The following is a 27,658-nucleotide window of genomic DNA, read 5'->3' as shown; positions in this document are numbered from 1 at the left end:
TGAAAATAGTTTTAAAGGAAAGTCAGAAATATTTGTTTAAATTCTTCTTCTTCTAGGGAGCAAAGTCAGTGTTTCTAATTGAAGTAAAAAGAGGTATTTTTTGTTGTTGTTTCCTTGTCATGTCTTGTTTTATTTTTAAGGAAATGTATGTCATACTTTTAAATAATTTATAGCTAGACACCTTTCATCATGCTCTGTTAGTCTTGAACTGGATGATGTTATCGTATGTTATGAAGAGTAAGACTGAAGTGGGACATGGCAGAAGGTATTACCATAGTAGTGCCACCAACATGCTTTGTGAGTATGTGCAAATCATGTCACTTGTTTCCTTCTTAGTACCAGACATGATACTTCTGCCCTTGAGATTACAACTCCTTATAGAAATTGCACTTGATTTGAAACAACTCTTTTTGAAATATATGCCTTCATTTCCTTTTTCCTTCTCCCACTCTCTATCCTGCTGCAGTTCAGCTTCAGTCAGTATCAGTTGACTGACACTCCTCTTGTCAAGGTCAATAACAATGAAATTTAGTAAACCCTTTATTCATTTTAAAATCCCATCCTGGCTCTCCCCTAACCTCATTTTAATATATGGCATTATAGATAATCATCGTTTGGCCTTGACTTCTGTGATAATCCCCTCCTAGTCTTCTGTCTCCTTGTCTCTAATTTTCTTTCAAGACTCTTCTTTCTCTACTAACTTTATACACATGAATGCTCCTCGGGACGTCATTCTTCGCCCTCTTGTTTTCAGTCTGTTTTCTTATTGAATGCATCTCTTCTCCTGATTTCAATGACCAGTCATGTACATATTTATATCAATCAGACCCGCTTTTTTTCTGCTCTATACCCAAATGCTTATTAGTAGTTTTCACCCTGTTTCTTTTCTTTTAAAAAAATCATTTTATTGGGGGCTTATCACAATCCATGAATCTATCCATTGTGTCAAGCGCATTTGTACATATGTTGCCATCATCATTTCCAAGACATTTTCTTTCTACATGAGCTCCTCTTTGCTCCCTCCCTCCCTTACCTTTCCTCCCTTGATAAATTATAAATTATTTTATTTGTATGTCTTACGCCATCTGCTGGCCCCCTGCCCCTGTGTTTCTGTTGTTCATCCCCCTGGGGTTGGAGGGAGGGCACTGTTTTACTTCCATCTTATCCATAGGTTCCCCTTCCTCCCACTTCTCCCCCACCTTCCCCTGCGGTCAGGGTGTCGCTACTCTTATTGGTTCTGAGGGGTTTATCTGCCCTAGATTCTGTGTGTCAAGAGCACTTATCTGTACCAATGTACATGTTCTGGTCTAGCCAGATTTGGAAGATAGAACTGGGGTCATGATAGTAGTGGGGAGAAAGCATTAAAGAACTAGAGGAATGTTGTGTGTTTTGTTGGTGCTGTACTGCACCCTGGCTGGTTTGTCCCTCCCTTGTGACCCTTCTGTGAGGGAATGTTCAATTGTCTACAGATGGGTTTTGGTTCTCCATTATGACCCCCCTCATTCACATCAAAATAGTTGTGTGTTTTGGGTCTTCTGATGTCTGATATCAATCCTGCCGACACCTCGTGATCACACAGGCTGGTGTGCTTCTTCCATGTATGCTTTGTTGCTTCCCCGATAGATAGCCACTTGTTTAATTCAAGCCTTTAAGACAACAGATGCTATATCTTGCAATAGCTTGGTGTACCATCAGCTTTTTTTTTCACCACATAAGCTTATGCACCCATTTTGTCTTCTGCAGTCATGTCAGGAAGGTGAGTATCACAGAATGCCAGGTTATTAGAACAAAGTGTTCTTGCATTGAGGAAGGACATGAATAGAGGCCCAATGTCCATCTGCTACCTTAATTCTTAACCTATAAATATATGTACATAGACCTATATCCATAACATTATATATTAATATATTTGCATATGTACATGCCTATATTTATACCTCTATAAGTGTCTTTTGCCTCCTATTTTTTCCTCTATTTACTTTTACTTTACTCTTGTCCCACTCTCATGTTCGACCTTCAATCAACTCTCCATACTTCCTATCGGCTACATTGCACTTGATAAAACCCCACCAGGAATTCTATACCCTCCTTCCCATCCATTTTATATCTCTTGTTGTTCTCTTGTCCCTGGGTTTGTTGGCTCCCTGCTCCCTGTGCCCCACCTCCTCCTCTCCCCTGTCACCCCAGAACCATCGGTCCCGTTGTTTTCTCCTCAGGATTAGTCATCCTGCCTGTCTTATATAGATAGACATAAAACAAGTGTTTATTAAAAAATAACCAAAGAGTACATGAAATTGAATGATGCCCCAACTAGTACTCATTAGCTTGAACTCATACCTCATTGAATCAATGACCATTCACATCACCATGCTCACCATTTGAGCAGTATAAATTCATTTCTGAGCCACACAGCACGCAACTCAGTTGATCTTTCTTCATCAATGTACTGGGAGCATGCATTTTCCTTGTCACTGTTTTAACTGCTGGTCCACTTAGCACTTACTCTTTTCTGATGAAATATTCTACATGATTTTTAAAAATGTAAATCCAGCTATAAGTCTTTCAGACAATGATCCTCCCTTTATTCCTACTTGACAGAATATAATCTCAACTCTACTGTGGCTTAAAAAGGATGGCCTGGAACTCTATTCATGTTGTGGCTTCTGTCCAGCTTTAAGTCTCATGATCTGTTAGCAGGGGATTAGCTTCACCCTGTTCATCATTGTTCCCAGTTTCATTTTGTGTTTTAATCTCTCTTTTCCCCCTATTACTTACACTATAACTCTTTGTCATCTCAGCCGCTGGGGAGGGAAATAATTGTGATCCCTAAAGGTGGGTCTGATCCTCTTCATGACCGTGTCTGAGCTTGAGCCCTCCCACTCCCCTCCCAGCCACAAAGGGCTTTTTTAGCTCCTACAGTGGAAAAAGCGAGAGGAGAGAAATGGGTGGGGAGAGAAAAGTTTTGGAGAGCTGTGTCTTTCTTTGAGTGAGATGTGACCATTGGAAATGCTGAGTGTGAAAACGCTTGGCTGAGCGCTCTTTGAGGGAGTGGATGCCGCTCAGAGGATGATCTTGTTGTAGCTTAGAGCTGTCCACACGTTCCCCCTGGGGCCCTGTGCGCAGCCGAATGGAGCACTGCCTGATGCTATGCGACCCTCACTGTCTGTCTGTGTTTGCCCCCGTTGCAGTAGTGAGTGTGTCCGTCCACCTCATGGGGGCGCTCCCTCTTTTCACTGACCCGCCACATTATTAAGCGTGAGGTCCTTTTCCAGGACTGGTCTGTCGTATGTCCAACGTAAATGAGATGCAGCCTTGCCCTTGTCTCTTTTAAGGACGTATTTGGGCTGTACTCTTTCAGTTCAGATTTGTTGATTCTTCTGGCTGACCATGCTATATTTAATATTCTCTTCTAGCTGTATAGTCTGACTAATGGTGGTTACAATAGTCTATATCTCCTTTTACTGAGTGACTCTAAACAAATTGTGTACTGGTTTTTTGCTTCAGTTTTTTCATCTTTAAAGTGAGGGCAATAAAAAGTCTCTTGAAAGGTTATTAGGAAGATCAAGTGAGACAATAATACATGCAGTGTAATAAACACAGTGCTTTGCAGATAATGTCCTGATAAATTCAGGTTAGGCAAGTGAATGATGAAGCAAAGTTTTAGTAACAGCATTAATCATATGTCATGATATTATTCTTAAAGGAATCGAGCTTTATCGCATATGTGAGCTATCTATACTGTTGTGTGTGTGTATATATATCTTAATGTAATCATGTTGCAATGGATTTTGTATAAATTATTTTTTTCATAATAGTACTGGTAAAAGTCTACATTTAGAACCTTAAAAACCTCTTTATATAAGTTGCTTTAGGTTATTTTAATGAATTAAATGGAAGTTTTCTTAGGAGTTTGGAAAATTATTTAAGAAATCAGCTTCTAAACGGATTAAATATTTTATATTAAACTGTGATTCTTAGAAATGAATGCTTCTTGAGTATGCTTCTTTATTTTTCTAGCAAGGGTAGAACAATTTAATGTTTTAATTTTTTTTGAGATTTTTTACATAACTTCCTAATATCGCTTAATGTTGTTGAGCAAACACTACTGTGATTCTAGACTTCTGTTCAGTTTTAGATGTAGGTTGCATTTGGCATGAGCTGTCTTCCCATTGCTACAACAAAGATGAAGAGAGAGTTAAAATATAGTGTAAGATTTAAATGGAAAATACTGATAACTGACTGTGATCTTCTGTGATGTCTTCATCGTATAATTTTCAGCCTTAGACACAGTTCCCCTGTTTAATTGAGATAACACCCACAAAATGTGAGAATAATGCTACAAACTAGTGACCTAGTACTCGGTCATGGGCCCCCTGTTTCATTGGACTAACGCCAGATGGTGATCATTTCTCGTTTTAGGTTTAAAAATGCATTGATCGTGCTAAGAAAGCAGAAGCTCTTTTAGAAGAATCCAAGGAGAAATTTTAGTGAGGTGTCTGAATATATCACTTGGAAACTGTGTTAATTTCAAAACGATTGCATAGAAGATACTTTTCATTTCTATTGTTTGCTTTTTCACTAGCATGGACTTGTGATTCTACCCAAGTGAATAATTTTTGCAAAGTTTATGGGAAAGTGGCTAGTGCTTTGCTGGCCGTGTAAATTTTATGTTCAGCTGTCCTAGCTCTAGAGCATCATTGGCGTGCACAATGTTTCTTATTTAATAATGTCATGCTGCCAGAAGTCCAAATGTTGCCACTCAGAGCTGCAATGCAAGTATGCTTCTTTAACGCATGGTTCATATTTAAAATTTTAGAATGTTTTTCAGTTGAAAAACTCTTTAAATTCAGCAGGTCATTTTTTCTCAACAGGCAGGAATTCATTAATGGAAAAATACTGGTAGCTGAGGCATTTTTCAAAGAAAATAGTATCTCCGATGCATGCATGCGGTATATCTTCACATCTTTAGAATAAGTAGGTCTAGTTTTCATTCGTGAAAAAGCAAAGCTTATTTGCCATTTACCTTGTTGGCTTTGTGAGCCAACTTTTCAGCATTGGGACAGTGACTAAGGAATGAATGGAGTCTAATGTGTGTCTAGGTTTCGGCCTTCTAATTGTCTTCTTAGCTCTATTTCCAGGTGGCTGAATGCTTTGCTGATCCTCATCTCTGTATTGAATGCCTTTTGGCTAAAGCAAGGAATGTGATTGAAGCTTTGCATATGAGTTGGAAACCTGCTTCCTGCTCTGGATACATTTTCTATTCTCATGTGTATATATTTTCCCACTGGTTTAGTAACGCTTTGGGACTTATTTTGGTTAATGTTATGGTTCATGTACATATTTCTTTTTAGTAATTAGAACATGCTAGGCCCATATTGATTGCGTGGTTGAAGCGTCCATTTTAAATACCCAATCAAGCCACTAAATAGATATCTAACATTTGTAGATTGGACTGCGTACCTTTGTTAGCTGAGACATTTGATGCATTTAGAGCCTCATTTGTTTCTTTGTGGAAATCAACAACACAATAACATTTGGTGGATTTTGTGTATAAATACTCTAAAAGGAAGATATAGAAAGACAGCAATAGGATCTGTTATCTATAATGCTTCTATTTTCTTAATCATCGAGGGCTAGGGCGTATCATTTTGAATGTTTAGATTATAATTTAAACAAAATAGTATATCCTACTGTCATCTGTCAGGCAGTAATTCCTTCCTGGGGGTCTGATTATAGTCATCTGAAGAGCCCTGGCCACGCACATAGTTGAACACTGCAGCCAACCAAAAGGTTGGTGGTTTGAACCCACTCAGACTTTGTGAGAGAGAGACCTGGGGATCTGCTGCCATCAAGACACACAGACAGAAAACTGACACGGCAGCTCTGCTCTGTTACATGGGGACGCCATGAGCTGCAGTCCACTGCACAGAACCTGACAGCATACGCTACTAGATAGGTGTATGCCACTCCCTTTACCTAGTTCTCCTTGCATCTGGTCCTTTGCCTACTTTATCAGTAGATTGTTATTTCTTAATGTCAGTGACTGTTTTGTTTTCAAGTATGTTTTTCTTCCTTCCTAGTACAAATTTTATCTCACGGTGTTCAAATAATGAAACGGGTACTGTTGGGTCAATTCCTGCTCATGGAAACCCATGTTTCTTAGTAGCACCGTGCTCTGTAGGGTTTTTGATTTTCTATTAACTTTTAGAAGAAATTGTCAGGCCTTTCTCTGAAGGTGCCTCTGGTGAATTTGAACTGTCAATCTTTTGGTTTGTAGCAAGATTCCTAACACTTTACATCCTTTAGGGAATCTATGTTTTTTAAATGAATCTTTAATAAATATATAGATAATTTGCCTGTCAGTTTCTCAGGACATAGGATGCAAGATTAATATACATAATAATAAATTCATTTAAAATAACTTTATCCATTGATTTCTGTATAATAGCTTAAATTCTGAACACTGAATTTTCAGAAGACTTATGATGCAAGCCCCAAATCCATTTTTGAGACTTCACATAAATTCAGTGCCCATTGAATTCCTTTCACCGTTTAATGGGCAGTGTGAACAGGCTTGCCCTCAAGCAGAGTCCAGTAGAAAGTGGCTTCCTGCCCGCCAGCCCCCAGCCAGTCCAGGGAGAATTGTCTAGCCCACTGAGACTTTACTGCGTACGTCACTAAGCCTTGAGGCACCTCCTGGGTCCCTCGGTTGTAGAGTCCCCGAAACAGTCTTGTCATTTCTTTCCTTGAGCAGAGGGTGTGTCCCATCATGGCCCCGTGCTCTGCCTCTCATCTCGTCCTCTCCTCTGCTCTATTTCAGTGTGGCATGTCACCAGGGACATTCTTTCCTTGTTTAGTTTCAGGCCACTTTGAGTATTGGAATGGTATTTGACATGTATTCAACTCTCTAAATTCTTTAAATGTTGTCGAATTTGGCAATAGATTTTCACTGCTTAGTTGTTTATATTTTACTTAGGATCTGAAGCTCATTGTTTAAAGAATTCAGCAATGATTTCTGTCTTTTTCTTTCAAAAGCGTTGTTTTTGATTACAACAAAAATAACTCTTAACTTCCCTCTCAGTGGTCATTACCAACTTCCTCATTCTAAAATCCAGTGGTCTTGAACTTTCTGCAGTATAAGGTACCAGGTAAACAAGAAAGAACACTAGTTTATTTGGCAGAGAGACCTCCGTTTACCATTGATAATTCTACTTACCAGCTCTGTCGACTGGAGTGGGGTCCACTCCTGTTCAGCAGGAGCTCTAGTGGTGGAGTAGGTTATGGGTTGGGTCTGTTCATCACAAAGTGAGCAGTTCAGAAACCCCATCAGCTCTTTGGAAGAAAGATAAGACTTACTACTCCCACAAAGATGTACAACCTTGGGAATACAGAGGGAGTTTGCCTCTGTTCTGTGAGTTGGAAAATATTAAGTGACAGTGAGTTTGGCTATGAGAATTTCCTTTTCTCACATTTAAAATCAATTAATAGTATTTCTCATTGTCATGAGGATTAACTGGGATAAGATGAAGTATCTCACATACCTCTTGACACTACCAGGTATTTGTAATATTGTCATTTTGTCCTCCCTTTATCTTAAAATATTCTTTCTGTCTTTGTGAAACTACTCCTGTCATTATGACCACTCTTTCCCAATGTCTTCAGTGAGTGCTCCTCCCTCTTCCTGCACGCATGCTCCCTTGTCAAACACTTAGCCCTTCTCCTGTTTCCTATCCTCTCTCTTGAGGAGCTGTAATCGTTTGCTTCAAGTTCCCCATCTGCTGAAAATACTCACTTTTTCTCTCTCCTTGCTTGATCACTGTAGGTGTGCTTCCTGTGCCTACTCATCGTACCTACCTGGGCTATCTAGAAAGCATGTTGAACAAGATAAATCAAAAACGAAATACACTTAATGTATTTTAATGTAAATTTTTGTTTCCAATGAACAGTTATTAAACTAGGATCTTAGGTCCCACCTTCGATATATGCTTTTCACCTCTATTTAATTTTGTTTTTATTTTTTTAATTTTGTCTTTAAATTATGTGCATTTGACCTCTTAGCCTTCTGTGCACACTGTGTAGGCTCCTTCTCTTGCTGTGCTCTCTAATCTGCCATTCACAGTTACACGAGGTGTGTATCTTTCTGCCTATAAATTGGTGAGTATATCTCCCGTCTTCATGTCCTACATCAAGCCAAGAGAAATGAAATGTATTCCCACACAAAGAGTTACACAGGAAAGCTTATAGCAGCTGTATTCACAAGAACCTTAAGCAGGAAAGAACCCAAATATCAATCAGAAACGACATGGATAAGCAACACATGGTAATCCATAAAAAGGATGAGAGGAACTACAAGGGACTGAACTACGAATATGTGCGCATACTATATGCTGAATGAATACAAAATTCTAGAAAATCCAAAGTCACGTATAATGAGAAAAAGAAAACCAAAACAGAACAGTAGTTGGCTGGAACTGGACAAAGAGAGCCTTGGATTGCCAAGGGGCAGAAAGTCTTTTGGGAGCGATTTAAATGATCGGTATCTTTATTCTGGTGACAGTTTTACTAGTTACAAGTTGTCAAGGCTCCTGAAAGGAACATCAAATGGATGTAGTTGATTGCGTGAATAGACTTGTACCATGATAGACGTGATTAGAAAATGCAAACTCTTGCCGGGTGGGGCTCTCCATTCTTGGGATGCAGGCCACATTTCTCAGCATCCTGGGCTCAATTTGCTTTTCTAGCCTCTTGAGCTTCTCCGTCCTGATGCCGGCTTTCAACTCCAGCTAGTCCACACAAGCACTTCATTGTGCTGCCTCTCTAAGTGAATTCTATGCGCATCCATGTGAACTGTTCATTCTATAAGAATTGTTTTCTGCCCAACTTCATGTCTCCTCTCAATAAAGCACAAGTCACTGTGCACTCAAAGATGATGGCCCGAAGTCACCTCGTCTATGAAACATTCCCTGACGTTTCGCTTCCATGTCATTTCCGTATGACTTAGTTCTCGTGCCTGTACTTCTCAAAGATAGGGATATTGTTTATGAAACATGTAGTCTGTTTTAAGATTAAGTATAAAAATTAAAGAATTCATATGGCAATTAAAAGTGTCATTGCAAGAGGTTAGTTATATGGCTGCTTAAATTTGACATTACCTCCGTGAGTTCTGTGTAGCTTTCTATGCTAAAGACCTGCTGACTCTTTGCCAAGAAGTTGCCAGTCTCTTCAATGTGGCCCAAAACAAACCAAGCTTACATAGACTGACGTATACGCCAGAATGCCAATTTATTAAGTTATAAAGTAGACTGTTTCCAACAAAAAAAGGCACATTTTGATTGATTTGTATAATTTTTAAGAGTTGGGAAATGATGCCACCAAAGCTACCGTCTGGAGGATGTTAGTGGACATTGACTTGGAGCACAGGGAGTCGGTTAGACGTGAACTGTGTTTTGCAGAACACTCATTTTGATGTCAGCCATAGCACAATGTGACTCTCTGGGTTGTGTCTTTAAGTTGTCCGTGTGCTAGCTTTTACCCAGGGGCCATTCTCTTTGTCTTGCAGCTGACCACTGCTGCTGCAATTTTTGCTATTCAGAACGTTGCTCCATCTTTCCTACAGCTTAGAAGGACTAGGTGATAGTGTTTTAATCGATATTTTACAGTTTTCTCTATAATCAAGCCTCTTCCCGGTAGTAGCCGTAACAGTGGTCCAGGGTACTAATAGAAGACTAGTGCAGGCAGTTGTAAAAGGAATGGTGACGTCGTGGCAGTCGGGTGCCATCAAGTCGGTTCTGACCCATAGCCATCTGATGGGTAGCAGCATGAATACTGCCCAGCCCCGCACCATCCACACAGCCATTCCCGTACTTGAACCCATTGCTGCAGTCGCGGTGTTCACCCATCAACTTGAGGACCTTTCTCTCCTTTGTTCCCCCTCTATTTTCCCAAGCACGATGTCCTTCTCCAGGGACTGTTATTTTCCCACAAAATCCAAAGTGTGCAAGCCCAAGTCTCACCATCTTTGCCTCTAGGAGCACTTGGATGTCCTTCTTCCAAGAAAGATTGGTTTGTCCTTTGAGCAGTCCATGGTACTTTCAATATTCTTCTCCAGCACCCAAATTCGAATCTTCTTCACCAATTCCTCTTTCTTCACTGTCAACTTTCACATGCTATAAGACAATGGAAACTACCATGGCTTGGGTCTGGAAGCCATGTTACTGGTGCAGCATCACAGCGACACACAAGCCACCACAGGATGACAAGGGCACAGGCAAGTGGTGGTAATGGTAAAACAAGAGTCCAATAATGAAAGAGAACACTGTTTACCGAGGGCTGGGCAGGTGCTGCAACTCATTTGCGTGAGCGATTTCACTCTGTCCTCACAATAGTCCTGAAAACACAGGCACACTTGTGATGCTCACATTACAGATAGCGGAGCAAACACAGAGGGATTTAATAAGTTTAAAATCCCTGCTGTGGGAGGTGGCCGGCTGAATTTTGAACAGGCAGTTGGGGTCCTGCGTGTTGAGCAGATCAATGTATAGGCCCCCTCCAGGGAACAGGCAGAGTGCAATTGGGTGTGTGATTTAGGTGTTATCAAATAGGAATGTCAGACATGGAAATATAAGGGAATTGTAAAGAATGCATTTAGACATGTAGACTAGCAATAATCGCATAAGAATCACCCAAGGGTTGTGACAAGCATTAACTACGAATTATAACACGTTAACGCATAGTAAATGATAATACACGTGAATTATTTTTACCATGATTAGACTTAGTTTAGCACGAAAGCATCACTGGGTCTCACAAATGTTTTCATGATCTATAAAGAAAAACACAATAGGCATTGTACTTCAGATTTCTTACGTGAGAACTTCAGCTAAACAGTTGTGCTGTATGGAAATAGAACTACAGTTTCGATGTTTTGACAAGTCTGTTCACTACTCGATGAACTATCATATTTGCATTTAGGGATGACATTTTTCTGTGATTGTTTTCCCTGGTGAGTACAGTGACTGTATGGAAAGGAATGCACGGGACGGTTAGAAAAAGGTAGAAGCGAAGGTGCTCACCTAGTTGTTGGCCTAGGGGAGGGAAGGAAAGTTTGTTTTCCTGGAAGCTTACCTCAAATGAGAGCCTTTTATTTGGGGGGAGGTTTGAGCAAATATTTCTCAATCATTTCATAGGGAAAGTTTTTAATTGGTGTTATCTCCAGAGACAGGAGCGATTGCCGTTGTACATTTTTGCTGGTTTATTTTGGAGTCCTTTGAGAACACACACATTCATTTCAGTATTTCTTGAAGGGCCGCTTGTGTTTTCTGTGAAACACGATTGGGTTCCTTTGTAGGTGTGATACAGGTGTTGAGCGGTTTCCAAGTTTGGAATGACCAGGATTCTAGGAATGAAGTCCTTTCTCCGACGCAAGTTTTTGGGTACCTCCATGTGCTGGGATAGGCTTTCTCTCCGCCCTGTTTGGAGAATGCCTATGCAGTTTGTTGTTGGTAACCACCCCAGCCGCCTTCCTTACAGCTGGTTCCAGCAGCAGTCTCCTTGTTCGTGCCTGCATTGTGTATTGACCTGCCCTCAGTTATTATCTTTCTATTACCTCTCATCCTACACCAGTCCTTCTAAATCCCCAAATTGTTCATATCCATCCATGTGCTTGACTGATCTTCCTCTTTTCTTTGAACCATTCTAGCTTGCTGTCATGTGTGAGCTTGATGGGGCCCTTCCTTCCTGCCTGATATGGAATACTTTCTCCTCGGTGCCAAGTCATTTTCTAGGTGATGCCTCTCCTGTCACTTTTTCTTCTTTTCCTAAAATTCAGATAAAAATCACTGTCTACTTATGCCATAGCCTGATTTTCCTGTTTCAGTTGGGAAATTTTTTCTTAAAGAGAAATTTCTGTTGAATCAATCAATAACTTTTTAACAATATGCTGTTATGAAAACATTTTGGAAATGCTGCCTAAATCTTTGCTTTCTCCATTTCAAATACACAGAAGGAAATGTCCTCTATTTGAGATTTTAAATAAAAAGAATAGTGAATGACTGTTTTTTTCTTCTGTAGCAGGGAGGATGACTTAATACAGACTTTCTTTCTACTTTTGAATGTGGGTGAGATTTTAGGTAATTAGTTTACTCGGCTTCCAGGTGGTTTCCTATATGGGACACAGTTCATCTATGGTTTTCAAACCTTATTTTCAAACCTTATTTTTAAAGCTGTATGTTTTGTTTTTCTTTTAGGAAAAAGAAGAAGTAGAGGGGGTATCAGTAGGTGCTATCCTTTCTGACTATCAGCGTGTTCGAGTGGAAAATGTGTAAGAGAACCCTAATATGTCTTGCGTTTTACATACAAAAATTTCTTAAAAATGGGAATCAATGAAAAACGAATAATTGTCTCCAGATAAAAGATATAGCATTCTATAAGTTCCATGGAAATACGTACGTGTTCACCGAAGTAGCAGAAAAGCCTCACACTGTATTTTCCCCTGCTCTTACAGTATGCATGAGAGTCCCTTATCTTCCTCCAAGGAAAAACACGTTTTTTATAATTAAAAAATGAAATCAACACTTAAAAGAGTAAAAAAAAATCTCTTAAATATTTTCTTCTTAAGTCAAGTACATCTTCTGGATCTCTATTAATCCATCATCATTTGTAGTAAAATAAGATAATAAGCACTAATATTTAAAGGAAAAGGAAGTCTATTGAAGAAATTTCTTTTTGGTTCTTAGAATTCAAGTGTTGGCAGAAAGTATTCATTAGTTTGAAATATATAGAGGGCCATTCAACTTTCAAGAAATTGTAAAATTCTTTTCCAGCCTTTTCTCCTCATGGGATTTAGCATTAATAACATTTTAATGTGTATATATAAAATTGATAAAGTCCATTGAGCCTATCTAAAGTCATAAGAACAAATAAGAATAGTGATTATTCAGTCTCGGCCTAGAAAAACACCAACTGAATCCTGCTTTCCACTTTGTTCTGTCATTTGGACAATTTTAATATATTTCCCACAAAACTAGCAAAAAAGAATCTGGACCCTAATATTAACTTGGAGCATAATGTGACTTGGAGATAAATCATTATTTTGTAGTCAAAAGATAGGGAGAAGAGGGATAGATAATAGAGGTGACAGTTGTATTTATAGAATGGCTTAATATTGTTGGCAAAAAGTTTTAATATTAGCTATTTAATTTTTAAATGAGCTAATAGACTTTTAAAAAGTCTCATTTTCATTATATTTATTTTCCTGTCTAATTTCTCAGTGGATTTAAGACAGTTAAAATGTAGGCTATAAAACCAAATGAAAGGAAAGCAAGGTGTAGCCTAGTGAAGGAAGGGGACATGATCGTCTTCCCATTTGGATACACTGGGACCTCTGGAGTATGGGCGGTAGACGTGAGAGGGTAGCATGAGATCAAGCACATGTGTGTTTTAAGACCTTTCCTCATCTCGTGCGTGCCTTCACTTGAGTGCACAGATCTGCGCTTCAACGGCCTCTCTATCCCTAAACTATACTTTACACATGATCCTATTCTCAGCAAGTTTTGCATGGTAATGAATTTTAGGTTGTATTCTCTGAAACTTATTTAGTTTATAATCCTATAGATTCGAATAAATTGAACCTATGTGGTTTAATGAATAGCCAACCTGGAGATAAATCTGACATCTCTGGCTAGGAGGCTGTCTTAGATCTGCATAGAAGAAGGGCCCATGGGATAGATATGGACAGAGCAAGGCTTTCCTCAAAGTGTACTCTAAACTTTGAGGTGGCCAATGCTTAAACTACAGACTATATATGCATTAACTTTATCCTTGGGAAATTTCATAACACATATTACTGGGAGTCAATTTGTGTACAAGCTCAGTTTTGAAGTAGCATGTCCCCAAGGTGGAATTTTTGTGTCATTGTATTTTCAAAACATAAAGAGTTTAGTAGATATCACAAGTTCAAATGCAGCAGTGATTTATAGAGGAAGGTTATTCAAGTTTAAAATTCATTCATCTAAATATTTTCATGATAAGTGCATCTCAAAGAAAGAGCCAAGAATTTTACAATATGGATAAGAAGGGATAAAGTTTTGTTTTTATTTTTAAAAGTTAGTAATTTAAAGAAGAATGAGGCTAATATAATTAGTTAGGCATCAACCATTGGTGAGAGGATAGCAAGAACTGTAATGCATATGTTATATCAATATGATGATAACTTCTCATAGAAAAATTAATACCAGACTAGGCCCAAGAAATTGGAGATTAAAGATGTCCCAAATGCCCATCTTTTCCAAGATGCTATTCTGCTTGTTTCTGCTAACTCCTCCCTTGATTGGACTCGCTCACATCCCTGGGTTCTATGATTTAGTGCTATGCCTGACAGAAACACAAAACTGCAGGGAATTGCCTCACATGACAGTGGGTGCTGTTCAGTCTTAAATCTGAAAGTCAGGCAGAGGCGAGCCAAATGCAAGGTCCAGGGCAGATGCGAAAAATGCCCAGAGACACAGCACGTCTTCTTGCTTCTACCGAAGCTCCGTCAGGGAATAGAGGTCTGGCTCCCCAGGTGATGTGTGCAAGAGCAGCTCAGTGGCACCCCGTATCTAGCCCATCTAAGGAAAACAAAGGACGGTGTCAGCTCTAGGAGAGTAGTGCTAAAGATGCCCAAGGAACGAAAGGGTTGAGGTGTAGTCAGTTAATAGGGCCCTCAGCCATAATCCCTGGTCCAGTGTATTATAAACCTGGGTGTGACGGGTCATAACCTCTCCTGAAAGCAAACGTACTCACTGCCCTTGCTTCGATTCTGGCTCATGGCACCCTATAGGACAGGGTAGAACTGCCCTTCTGGATTTCTGAGACCATACTCTTTATGGGAATGGAAAGCTCCTGCATTCTCTGATGGAGCAGCAGTGGTTTTGAAGTGCTGAATTGGTGGTTGAGTTGGGCTGTTAACCACAGGGCAGCCAGGACCCCTTGAGCTCACCATGGTAGAGTCTAAAGATGCCACCAAGGAAGAGGAGGATGCACCTTGGTTCACACACTATGAAAGTTAAATCTTCGTCCCCCAAAACCTGTCCACTAGTACAGTAGAGAGCACCGTCCAAAATGACGTTTGAGCCGCCAGCAGAGTTCAGGTTTATAATACACTGGAGCAGGGAGTATGGCTAAGAGGACCCTATTAGTTGACTACAACTCAATGGGTGGTTGAAATTTTATTATCTTTCTAATTTTTAAATGTCTCAAGATTGCACTAGAGGATCTGGAACACACATAAGAAAATTACATAAAACACCCTATGCCATGAGGACAGTTTTAGAGTAGGGGAGAGAGGCAGGTGAAGATTGCAAGAGAACTGAGGCAAGATGTACATGTAGCCATTGCAAGCACTTTCACGTAGAGTAATAGGAACCCCCGGTGAGCTCAGAGCAGAAGAATCCCACGGACACTTGACATGTTGTAACAGGATCAGACTGGTTGCTGTATTGACATTTTACAGGGCAGAGATGAACACGGGGCGGGGGGTGGATGTTAGGAGAGTATTGACTACACAGATAGTGGGAACTGAGGCAGGGAGTTCAGTAGTAGTGTTGGTCAAATGGGATAGGCTTCTGTACTGTATAGGAAATGTGAGGAAATATAGAGCCTGAAGGTTGACTAGCCTGGTGGTTCCATGGGTTAAGAATTAGTTAACTACAAGGTAGGCTGTTCAAATCCAGTAGCCGCTCATCATTGAAAAGGATGAGGCTGTCTGCTCCCGTAAAGATTTATAGTTAAAAAATGAAAATAAATAAAGATTTATAGTTTTAGAAAGCCTGTGGAGCAGTTCAATTTTGCCAATAGGATTGCCACCCTGTTTCCCCGAAAATAAGAGTGTCTTATATTAATTTTTGCTCCCAAAGATGCACTAGGTCTTATTTTCAGGGGATGTCTTATTTTTCCATGTAGAAGAATACAGTACACATTTATTGTTTTATTAAAAGAGACCCCACACTTCCTGTCTGCTTTGGCTGCGCTGCGGCCAACAGGGAGCTGTGTGGCGGGCCCACTGCTATGGTCCAAAGTCCAGAGTTACAGTAGCTTTGGCAGGGGGGCTTATTTTGGGGGAGGTCTTATTTTGGGGGGCATGCGTTATATCTCAGTGAGAGGCAAAACTGTAAGTAGGTCTTATTTTTGGAGGATGTCTTACTTTCAGAGAAACAGGGTACGAGTCAGAATCAATTTAGTGGCAGTGGGTTTGGTTTGGGGTTTGATTGCCCTCCAATCTTTTAATATTCAAGAACTTTGATAGGAAAATATGTTACTGACTTGGAAAGTGAAGTCAAAAGTTTACAACTTAAATGACTTCCCACAGCCATACAGCTAGTGGATAGCAGAACCAGATTGCAGAACCAGATTCTACTCAGAAGCCCATATTCTCTCCACTGCAACAAGAGTCTACAGTATCTACTACAGTACCTGCAACATGCCTGACATACAATAAATTGTGTCTTTTGTTCTAATTATGTTCTCAAAACTGTCAAAGTTAGTAAAGAATAGCTCATATAACCATAGATGTTATAAATCAAGAATGGGTGTATGTTATTAGAATAAATTAATTTGCCTGTATGGTAATCACTTTATAGTTTTGATAATCAAGAAAGTTCTAAAAATGTGAACAGTCTTTAGTATTCAGAAACTCTTTCAATACTTTCCTAAACTTAAAATCTTTCTAAAATCATTAAAGAATCTTACTTATTTTAATCTGTCTAGAGGTTTCATTTTTATCTATGTATGCACATAGCCTGTGGGAATTAAATATGTCTGTATTGTATATATAAACTTCATTATGCATAACATGTTTTCAAAAGTATTTTAAATGCTGCAATCCTTGAGGGATGCATTATGTTTAAAGTCAAAGTAATTGCTATGGGCCCAAGATGAGCACAACAAGCTATCATCTGCCTTTCTCTCTATATTTTATAGGTGCGAAAGACTTGATCTCCAGACCCTAGCCTACCTTTGGCAGAGAAACCAGAAAGATTTGCTCCGAGAGATGATCGCGTCCAACATCCAAGCGGTGATCATCAAAGTAGCAGCTCTGGGTATGTGGCCAGAGCGTCCAAGGAGCTCTGTGCTAGCACATAAGTAATGCAACAAACAAGGAAGGATGCTTTAGAATGCAGATATTTAAAGCCCTTGGGTCATTGCAAGCTGAAGAAGTTGAGAAAGCACCATATGTAAAGAAGAGGGAGTTTAAACATGAGTTTTTGACCACTGACTAAGTAGCTAATTGGGAAACATTTATCATATATATATATATAAAATATATAATTGATACTGAAACTGACATTGGATCATTCACCTTTAACAAATTCTTTTACAAGATATGCAATTCAGGTTCATAGGAAACACAATACAAAAATGTTGGGGTTTTTTTTATGTGGGGAGAGGGCCTACATAAAACTGCTGTTTGACAAAATACATGATATTTTCTTCTATTTTAATCTTATTTAAATAAAAAGCTTGGTTTTGTTTGTGATTTCTGAAATAAAAGATTACCCGGTAGTTAAGGCAGATGATTCGAAAATCATGTGTGAGAGAATGTCAGCTGGCCAGTTAGCATGCATACAGCAGGCAGATGGTAATCTGATTCAAATGTGGACATTACATACGAACAAATTTAATTTGTTTTGAATTTTTATGATTATATTCCTTTTTGAGAAATCACAAGGTTTGAGCCCAATATATTTATTTCATAAACCTATTACAGAAAATGCTCGGTAGCCTCAGGGTTCCAAAGTCTAAATTTTTTACCTAATTCAAGAGTGTTTATCTTCCTGATCTCTGAAATAACAAGGGCTCAAGTTGTGACTTTATAGATGAATTCCTATTTGAAGCATGGAATGCAGGGCCTGTGACAGTTTTCTTTTGATGGCCTTCTGACTGCTGTCTTCTCTGCTAATTGAAGTGGAGGTGGAAACTAAAGATGGATAACCTAAGAGAATGTTCAGTTGATCTCTGTAGCTGTTTTAAAGATTGAAATGGAGTTGTGTTTGAGGGAAAGTCACTTAATACCTCATGTAAGAATTCTCGCAGCATATTTATTTGCCATAGGAGCTTCTGAGGGACTCTGTAGAGCATGTTTTCTCTGTTTCTGACTCTCCTACTCTTGGTTTTTCTAAGATTACCGTATATACTCATGTATAAGCCGACCTGAATTTCAGCTGAAGCACCTAATTTTACCCCAAACACTGCATAAAAATGTGCTGGAAAACTCGACTTATACATATGTATAAATGGTACATCGGTTTTTGATGAATGTATATGCTATCTTAATAGAAAAACATATACTTCCCCTTTAAAATGGTCAGATAATTAAATGGGTTGAGACCTGAAAGACAATCTGCCTTGTTAGAAATACAGAACCATCAAATTCGACCTGCCTTCCATTTGTATAATAATGCATAATTGATATTACATACCCATTATTTGTACATGTGTGTTCCTATGTGCCTCAGTGTACAGATTTAAGATGGTTAATAACTATATTAAAATTCTGAGCAAATATAAACTGAATAAATTTTCCTCGGTATCTAAAAGCATAGTTCTGATTTCAACATTTACAATGCATAATTTCGATTGATTACCTATAACTATGCAAACATAAAGTAATTCTTGGGAATAATATTTTTTTAATGTATTAAGTGGTACATTCTTTCTAAAAAATAGAAATATACGAGTAACCTCAAAAAGTTTGTGGGAAAAAAGCGCAACATCTCGTAATTTCATTTTTCCATGTACTTTTTGAAGCCCTTGCATATTTGCTGTCAAAATAGCGAAATCACAAGACTTTTGATCATTAGAAAAAGCATACAGTTCATTGAAGACCTGGTGACTGCTGATTGCTCTCTAAGAGTTAGGATATTTCATAGGAAAATGCCAGTAGAAGCTTAGGGTATACGTATTGATAGATTCTTCTAATTAACAGTCAGGAAGTCCCGCTTTTAGTCTGAGTGCTCTTGCAGGCAGTGGGCTGTGATTGTCAAGGTCAGCGGTTTGAAACCACCGCGCCCCTCGGCAGGAGCAAGACGGTGCTTTCCGTTCCTACAGCGTGAGCGTCAGGAACTCACAGGGCACGTCTACCCTGCCCTGTAGAGTGGTATGAGTCAGCCTGGACTCAGTGGAAGTGAGTTTTGAGTTTTATGATGATTGGATATCTCGGGACGATAGGGAAGTCCATCTGCTTGTTCTGAATGGTGTGACCACCAGCCTGGCATAGGAAGTTGTGAGTAGAATTTAAGTCTTCCTGAGAGCTAACTGCCTCATCTCCTCCCCAAACCACATATGAATGCACCTCCTAAAGCACTCCCAGGCCTAGTACAAGCACAACCAGCCCTACACTGCGTTATGACGAGCAGAGTTGCTTAATTGGTACAAATAATCATGTGACGTGGTGAGGTCATCTTGCAACCTTGCTTTTGAGAAGCCATTGCTCAGAGTCAACAGCCGACCTGTAGGCCAAGTCACCACATGTAAAGGTCCAAGCCATCCAAAGGTAAAGGATCTCAAAGGGAAAGGGGAAATAAGTGGTGGACTGAGTAGAGTGGTTTACATGATACTTTAAGAAGGCATTTTTTTAAAAAAAAAAGAAAATAGGTGGAATTTCCACCAAGGAATGTAGAAACTTGACTAAGTTTGAGAAGATGGGTGAAGTCTTCAGGCAGCATCTTAAGTCCCCATAGCAAATTCATTGTGGGAGACAGATGAAACTTAGGGTATATGGAGACTGTTGTAGAGAAAACCGATGGAGACTAGGACAAAAGGGGGGTGTGGTGTGTGTGTGTGTGTGTGTGTGTGTGTGTGTGTGTGTGTGTGTGTGAAGTACATTCTGACTCGGGACAACCCCATGCATACAGACTAGAACTCTGCCTTTTAAGGCACCCCTCTGGGTGGGTTGATGATTCTGTGGTCTTTTTACCTGGTTGGTATCTGCATAGATAATTGCCATGCATATTAGGTAGGTATAGACTATGTTGTTCTTAATCCTTTCACAGGGATTATTTGCTAAATCTGGCTTTCACTAGCCATGCTAACTGGGAGAATGTGAATTGCTGAGCACCCTTGAGGAGTAGTTATTATCTTAATTAGTGTTCTCTAGTTTACGTCTGTGGGTTCTAATATCCATTGCAATAGCTACAGAGAACTCACAGACAGCGTTTGTGATGAAAAGGTTTATTAAGGAAGTTGAAAAGTGATCATTCCAGTGAGAAATGCTCAGAGGAGAGTTATTTATTAAGACATGTTACACAGTTCTTTCAGGTTTGCTCATAATTGACCCAGATGGCGTAGCAATCTGCATTCACCTCAAGTTCAATGGGTCAGTCCCCCAGCTCTCTGAACTAAGTGATCAGAGGCACCCCACTAGGGAAGCCTCAGGACACAGGCACACAGCTACACTTCCAGGGGTCAGCAAAATCAGCGTTCACACTTAAATGCCCAGAGGCACCCACCCTGCAAGCCAACCCCCCTGCACCAAAGCTCCCAGGTTTGCTTGTTCTACGAGATGGGTAGTCCACCACTCGGTCTATCCCATGGTTTGGCTCCTGGTTCTGCCGCTGTTTCTCTGATATTATAGCTGTGCTCTCCATCCAGGAGGTTCACTTTGCATGGATCTTGGGTCCAGAGGATGTGCTCCACTCCTGGCTTTTGCTAGTAATGAAATCTCTCTTTCTCCTTCCCAGAGAACTAATTTTATTTGCAGCAGGATGGCATTGCAGGGAATTCTGTTCACAATTACTAAGACGGGTGAATCCTGTCAGTATCTTCCTCCACCTTGTTACCCATGCACGCAAAGGTGGTTGGTGGGATAGAGACGATCTAGAAGAGCCACATTAAATAATTCATGGACCCTGCAAGTATATTAAGCAATATAGAATCTCAGGTTGTCAATAAATGGTCACTCTTCAGCTTTTGACAGTTCTTTGTTGCTCATAAATAAATCCATGAAGCTTAACAATATAGACTATCAAGGACTGCATACAAGATTGTCCTAATTACTATAGCTGTACTTGATGTGAAAAGACTATACAGGAACTGCAAAAGTACAAGGGGAACTCATAGCCCATTATAGCACTAGCTAACACGTTTTCAAATTCAATTTTGGAGTGCAGCCAGGCATAATTTATTTCACATGGGATGGAATATAATATACATAGCCTGTGTTGCTAGAGACTTACATTCATCATCATAATCCAGTGAGGTGAGACTTGAGTTTGAAAACATTAGGAGCAAGATAGTATGTTTGATTGATGAAATCATGAGAACTGCCTCTTCTGAGGAAGGAACTCAGAGAGAGTTGAGGTCCACAGTTATTCAAATGAAAACTAGAAGCGGACCAAAGAATTCAGCCAAAATGCAAAGGCTAGCGTAGTATTCGAAATTTCAGAGAGTGATATAGGCTGGAACAACCTGGGGCATTCCATACTCTGTAAGAAATAAGGTAATAGCTTTCACACGCATCAATAAGCAAGAAGCTTAGAATCTAACAAGACTTTAGAAATGCAGGCAAAACTAGATTCCTCAATGAGGGATCCTGCAGGTGCTTATTCAGAAACTCACCATAATTCAATTAGCATGGAGACCTAAAACAAGTATTAAAAGACTGTTGGTGAAGCAATTCTTAAGAGAAAGGAAACAATGGGGAGGCAGGAAAAAAAAAAAAGAGCTGATACCAAGGGCTCAAGTAGAAAGAAAATGTTTTGAAAAGGATGGTGTGAACTTATGTACAAATGTGCTTGACACAATGGATGTATGGATTGTTATAAGAGCTGTAAGAGCCCCCAGTAAAATAACTCAAAGTGTGTGTGTGTGTGTGTGTGTGTGTGTGTGTGTGTAAGAGACAGAGAGAACAAGTGGGGCCAGTGTATCCTCGCTGACGGCCTGAAAGTAATTTCCATACTATACAGCACAAAGAGAGGGAATAAGTATTCCAGTAGTCTCAAAGAATTCAGAGGACAGAGATCAGAGTTTAGGGAAATGAAGGGCCTAGAGTATGTGGTACAAAGTACCAGAGAAGAGCGGATTACATGTAGGATTCTGGAGGCCCGTAGGATCATGGAGGATTCGCTCCAGTATTTGACTAAGGACTGACCTGCATACAGGTCAGAGGAAACTACCGAAGCGTGAGTGTAGAACCTTCAGAAAGAAGCAAGCTGAACACTCCCCAAAGTTTAAATCCAGAACTTGAAAAACTTTGTTTCTACCAGTGGATATACCTCATAATGCATGAGATAATGGGTAAAATTATCAAATAAAAACCACCTTGGTAGGTAGGGGTTCCAAGTTAAAGACTGTTCTGAATCTGATCTAAGGAAACTCATACACAAGTCTCAAATAACTCATGCAAAGCAAAATCCCAGACAATAAATGGAACACATACTGATAAAATATTTATAATGGCCTGCATCCAAATTACCAGGTACGCAAGAAGCAAGAACATTTGGTCTAGAATGAAAGACAACCAATCAATCAAAATAGACCTAGATTTGAAATTAGGAAGCAAGGAATTTAAAGTTCCCATAAATACTGTCAGCTACTTCTTTTGTAAAAAGGAACCATGATTGAGATGAGATAAGTGAGTGAGACAAAAAGTACCAAAAGACACCTTTAAATGTGACATGTCTGAAACGAATAGTGTACCACTGGTTAAATACTCCGAAGAGACTCGAAACTGTCAGAAATGAGGCATGGAGAGAGAGAGAGTGAGAGAGAGAGAGAGAGAGAGAGAGAGAGAGAGAGAGAGAGAGAGAGAGAGAGAGAGAGAGAGCGAGAGAGAGAGAGAGCGAGAGAGAGAGAGAGAGTGAGCGAGAGAGAGAGAGAGAGAGCGAGAGAGAGAGAGAGCGAGAGAGAGAGAGAGACAGAGAGAGAGCGAGAGAGAGAGAGAAGAGAGAGAGAGCGAGAGAGAGAGAGAGCGAGCGAGAGAGAGAGAGAGCGAGCGAGAGAGAGAGAGAGCGAGCGAGAGAGAGAGCGAGAGAGAGACAGAGAGAGAGAGAGACAGAGAGAGAGAGAGAGAGAGAGAGAGAGACAGAGAGAGAGAACCTGATTTTAATTAACAAAAGTGAGCTGAGGAACATTATTAGGTAGCCTTATCTAGAAATAAAGAGTACCAGAAAAGAAATGGGGAATAATATTTGAAGAAATCATAGAGGAAAACATTTTCCCAGTTTAATGAAAACTGCCAACCTACAGATGAAAACATTCAATGAGTCCCAAGCAGAAGAACTTGAAGAAAACTATAAAGCTCTATTTTCAAGTTGCTGAAGACCAGCGATAAAGAGAAAATATACCTCAAAAATGATTCATTTTGTAGCAGTACAAAGAATAGAAGAACTACAGATTTCTCATTAGAAACCATGCAAACCAGAAGACAATGACATCTTTAAAGTATTAAGCGACATAAAATTGCAGAAGGCTGGGGATGACAGGGAAGCCCAAAGTCCATTTGCAGGGTCCCCGTGCAGATTACGCCTCAGGTTAATCCCCTGTGGCAATGATCAAGGGGTGTGATAGCCTTGTTATCAGACAGAGAGCATTGTGAAGTCAATTATGGCAGATGTGATAGATATAGGAGGTTTAAAATGTAATTCTTACCACTTGTTCTCCATTTTGACTCATTTAAAAGTTGTTTCAAGTTTGTTTGTTTTTTTAATGAAAGGGAAATACACATGGATCAAGCCTCCGTTGAATCCCCTCTGACCAGAGTCAAGGGATGTAACTAGCTTGGCTGTCATGGTGAGTCCACTGGAAAGTGAGTTATTGCAGAATCAGTTAGATTAAAGTGCAATACTTTATCATTTGAGCTCCCTTTTGACTCATTTTAAATTTGTTCTAGCCTTTAATCTTTTCTATTTTTGATTTGAGGTTTTTCTCTAGTTTGTCTTTAGTTGCTTTGTGTTATTTGGGGGCGTTGGTATGTTTTCCTGTATCTGAAACCCAGGAGAGGTAAATGTGTGGAGACAGTAATTGTATCAATGGTTCCATGGGGATAAGGCAAGGGAAGTTGGGGGAAATAGGAAGCTTATAACAATGAGTACAAGGAAGAAGAAAATATTCTAATATTGATAGTGGTGATGATTGTACAACTCCTCTTCCAATGACTAAACTATTGTATGATATGTGAACTATGTGTCAGTAAAACTGTTAAAAATAAGTACATAAATAAAACCTCAACCAAGAATGAGATCCCCAATAAGAATAACTTTCAAAGGAAATAGAGGAAAGAACCCGGAGGCAAAGGACATTTTTAGAGATCTAGATATAGACATGTACATATGTAAATATATTTATATCTAATGATAAGGGAATAAATCTATGTATTTTTATTCATATGTTAAGAATTAAGGCAGATGGACACTGGACCTTGACCCAAGTACTCTTTCAACACAACACTTTGTTCAAATAACCCGGCATTCTGTGATGCTCACCTTCCCACAACGATCACTGAAGACAAAATGGGTACATAAGCAAATGTGAAGAAAGCTGATGGTGCCTGGCTATCAAAAGATATGGCATCTGGGGTCTTAAAGGCTTGAAGATAAGCAAGTGGGCCATCTAGCTGAGAAGAAACAAAGCCCACATGCAAGAAGCACTCCAACCTGTGTGATCATAAGGTTTTGATGGGATCAGCTATCAGGCATACCCAATGTGAATTGGGGGGATAGGGAGCATGGAGTGGAGACCCAAAGCCCATCTATAGGCAATTGGATATCCCCTCACAGAAGGGTCACAAGAAAGAGATGAGCCAGTCAGTGTGCAGTGAAGCACTGATGAAACACTCTAGTTCTCTAATGCTTCCTTCCCCTCACTATCATGACCTCAATTCTACCTTACAAATCAGATTAGATCAGAGCATGCACACTGCTACAGATAAGAGCCTGCAACACAGGAATCCAGGATAGGTAAACCCCGCAGGTCCAACAATGAGAATAGATATACCAGGAGGATTAGGGGAAGGTAGGGGGAGAGAGGGTCAAAAATAACCCCCTTCCAGGGGACAACAATGGAAAAGTGGGTGAATGGTGACAGAGGACAATGTAAGATATGAAAATAATAATCTATAACGTATCAAGTGTTCATGAGGGAGGGCGGGCAGGGGAGGGAGGGTGGGAAATGAGCTGATATCAAGGGCTCAGGTAGAAAGAAAATGCTTTGAAAATGATGATCGCTCCCTATGTGCAAATGTGCTTGTTGACACAATGTATGAATGTATGAATTGTGATAAGAGATGAAAGAGCCCCCAATAAAAGTATTTAATAAAAAAAGAAGAACTTTGAAAAGTGAACACTAAATAAAACCAGTTTTGAGATGTTTAACAGTTGAGCAAACTCATCATTTGAAGAACGGTAGTTTAAATAATATTGAAGGAAGTTCTTCAGTCAGAGGAAAAGATAACTGTGGAAAATTTGCATCTATACTAGGGAATAAAGAGCAATGTAGGTGGTAAATCTAGTAGATAATGTTGAAATCTATCTTCTCACTTTTTTTCATCTCTGTAAAATATAAATTAGATTATAGCAAAACATAGCAATGTACTAAAGCATAGTTTAAAACCCATAGGACGTAATATATGTAATTATAACAAATGATAACAGTTTGAAATAAAGTATTTTGATGTTTACATTATACACAAAGTGTTACAATATTATTTGAAGGTAGATGATGAAGTATAATATAAGAAGTGTAATATAAACCACAAGCCTAAACAGCTACTAAAAGGTGTTTTTTGTACTATGATATCTTACGTGTTGCTGTGCTGCTGGAAGCTATTCAGCCTGCGTTTCAAATATCAGCAAGAGTTCCTTGTGTGGACAGAGCCTCCAGACTGTGTTAGACAGGATTCTCTAGAGAGACAAAGCCAGATTGCTAATAATTATATATTTATATATATTTATATATATATATATATACAGATAGATATATAACACAAGAAATATACAATTAAATTATAAAGCAGTACAAATGGCTCAGTGCAACTCACTCCCGTGAGAGAGCTGTGAGACACTGGCAGTCCTTCAAGTCTTGAGGGCCGTTGGGTAGTCCTCTTAGAGGAATTCAGGCTATCCGGGCAGAGGCAGCAAACAGCAAGGCAGGTCACCAACAGTCAGCCAGATGACAGGGTCCGACAGTCCCCAGCTCAAGAGATGTACATTCCAATTCTCTGGCAAAGCAAGTCTTGAAGGAACCTCAAATTACAGTGACACAGTCCATGGGTTAGGTGTCCCACAGGTAGTGTAGCTTGCAAACTGAGGCAAAGAACAAGCGAGGCAGCTGCACACTGGTCCGATGATCAAAGAGCGAGAGACAAGAAAGGCGAGGCTCACCAAGCCATTTATCTCTCCACCCTTCAATTAATCCCACATATGTTTATCGGCCAGATTGACACAATAAACTAACTACCTCACAGACTAAGACAAATTATAAGGAAAGACCTGGTGACCTACTTCTGAAATGTAGTCAATGAAAAGCTTATGACTCAAGAATATTGTCTAAGACTTTGATTCGCTTCCTTTGGACGTGTCATCAGGAGTGACTTGGAGAAGGAACTGCATGTTGGGTAAAGCAGAGAGCCAGCAACAGGCAGGGACAGTCTCGGTGAGATGGACTGACACAGTGGCCATAGCAATGCACTAAGGCACACAATCACCATAGATTTTTAACATTATGAAGATAGTACAGGGTTGGGTAAAAGTTCATTTGGTACACGTAGGTTCACCATGAGACAGACCTCATTTAATTGCAGCTAACAGCAGCAGCAATAATAAAAAATAATAATAAAGCATAGGAATATAATAGCCAGTGAAAGGCCAACCCCCCTGCTGTTGAGTCAGTTTTGACTTATATTGACCCAGTATTGACAAACTAGTCCTGCCTCCTAGAGTTTCCAAGGCTGTGCATTTTTACAGAAGCAGATTGCCACTTTTCTCCCATGGAGCCTAGCGAATGGGTTTAACCAGGGACCTTTTGGTTAGCAGCCAAGTGTCTTAACCACTATGCCGCCACCAGTCATCCTACTAAAAGTTCTTAGTGGGTCAAGATGGAGCAACCACCATAAAAGGAACAGAGCTGATGGGCAAATAGTGGAATGCAAGAGGGTATATTTAGACACTCATTTAAATACTTACTTATACGTAAATAGTTGAAATGCCACCAATGAAAAGGAAGGGGTTTTAAATTTGGCTGAAAAATCTTAAAAGCAAACTAAATTGTGAGTTGTCTGCAAGAATCTCACTTTAATTATTAAAACAAATACTTTGAAAGATTTATATATATTTGGCTATGATGATGCTAACTAAAAGGAAATTAAAGTGGTTAGCATCAAAGTATTCTGTACTCCAAGGACTATTAATAGGGATGAAGAGGGGTGTCCTTTAAGAATTAAAAAAAATTTTTAACTCACTACATTTGAGGCAATACCAACTCATAGTGACCCTAGAGGCCAGAGGGGACTGGCCTGTGAGTGTCCAAGGCTGTGACCATTTATGGGAGTAGAAAGCCCATCGTTCTCCCTGGGAGTGGCTGGTGGTTTGGAACTGTTGGCCTTGCGATCTCAGCCCAATAAGTAACCACTATGCCTCCAGGACATATTTAATTGTGAAGGCTTAAACACCAATAATTTAGTTTTAAAAGA

The 27,658-nt window shown here is 39.7% G+C and overlaps 1 protein-coding gene across 2 annotated transcripts in view; it reads left to right on the top strand.

The window, feature by feature from the left end:
• The window catches only part of DPH6 (diphthamine biosynthesis 6), a 179,076-nt gene that overhangs the window by 99,462 nt on the left and 51,956 nt on the right, over window positions 1-27,658 (top strand). For both annotated transcript variants that reach the window (XM_075530544.1, XM_075530545.1), the window contains exons 4-5: window positions 12,246-12,319; window positions 16,957-17,075. In XM_075530544.1, coding sequence (XP_075386659.1) covers window positions 12,246-12,319; window positions 16,957-17,075 — 193 coding nt within the window. The remainder of the gene's footprint in view (window positions 1-12,245; window positions 12,320-16,956; window positions 17,076-27,658) is intronic.

Source organism: Tenrec ecaudatus, chromosome 14 (genome assembly GCF_050624435.1).
Source record: "Tenrec ecaudatus isolate mTenEca1 chromosome 14, mTenEca1.hap1, whole genome shotgun sequence".
Taxonomy (NCBI): domain Eukaryota; kingdom Metazoa; phylum Chordata; class Mammalia; order Afrosoricida; family Tenrecidae; genus Tenrec; species Tenrec ecaudatus.
The sequence above is the reverse complement of the archived record's forward strand: the minus strand, read 5'-3'. Positions and strand labels throughout refer to the sequence as shown.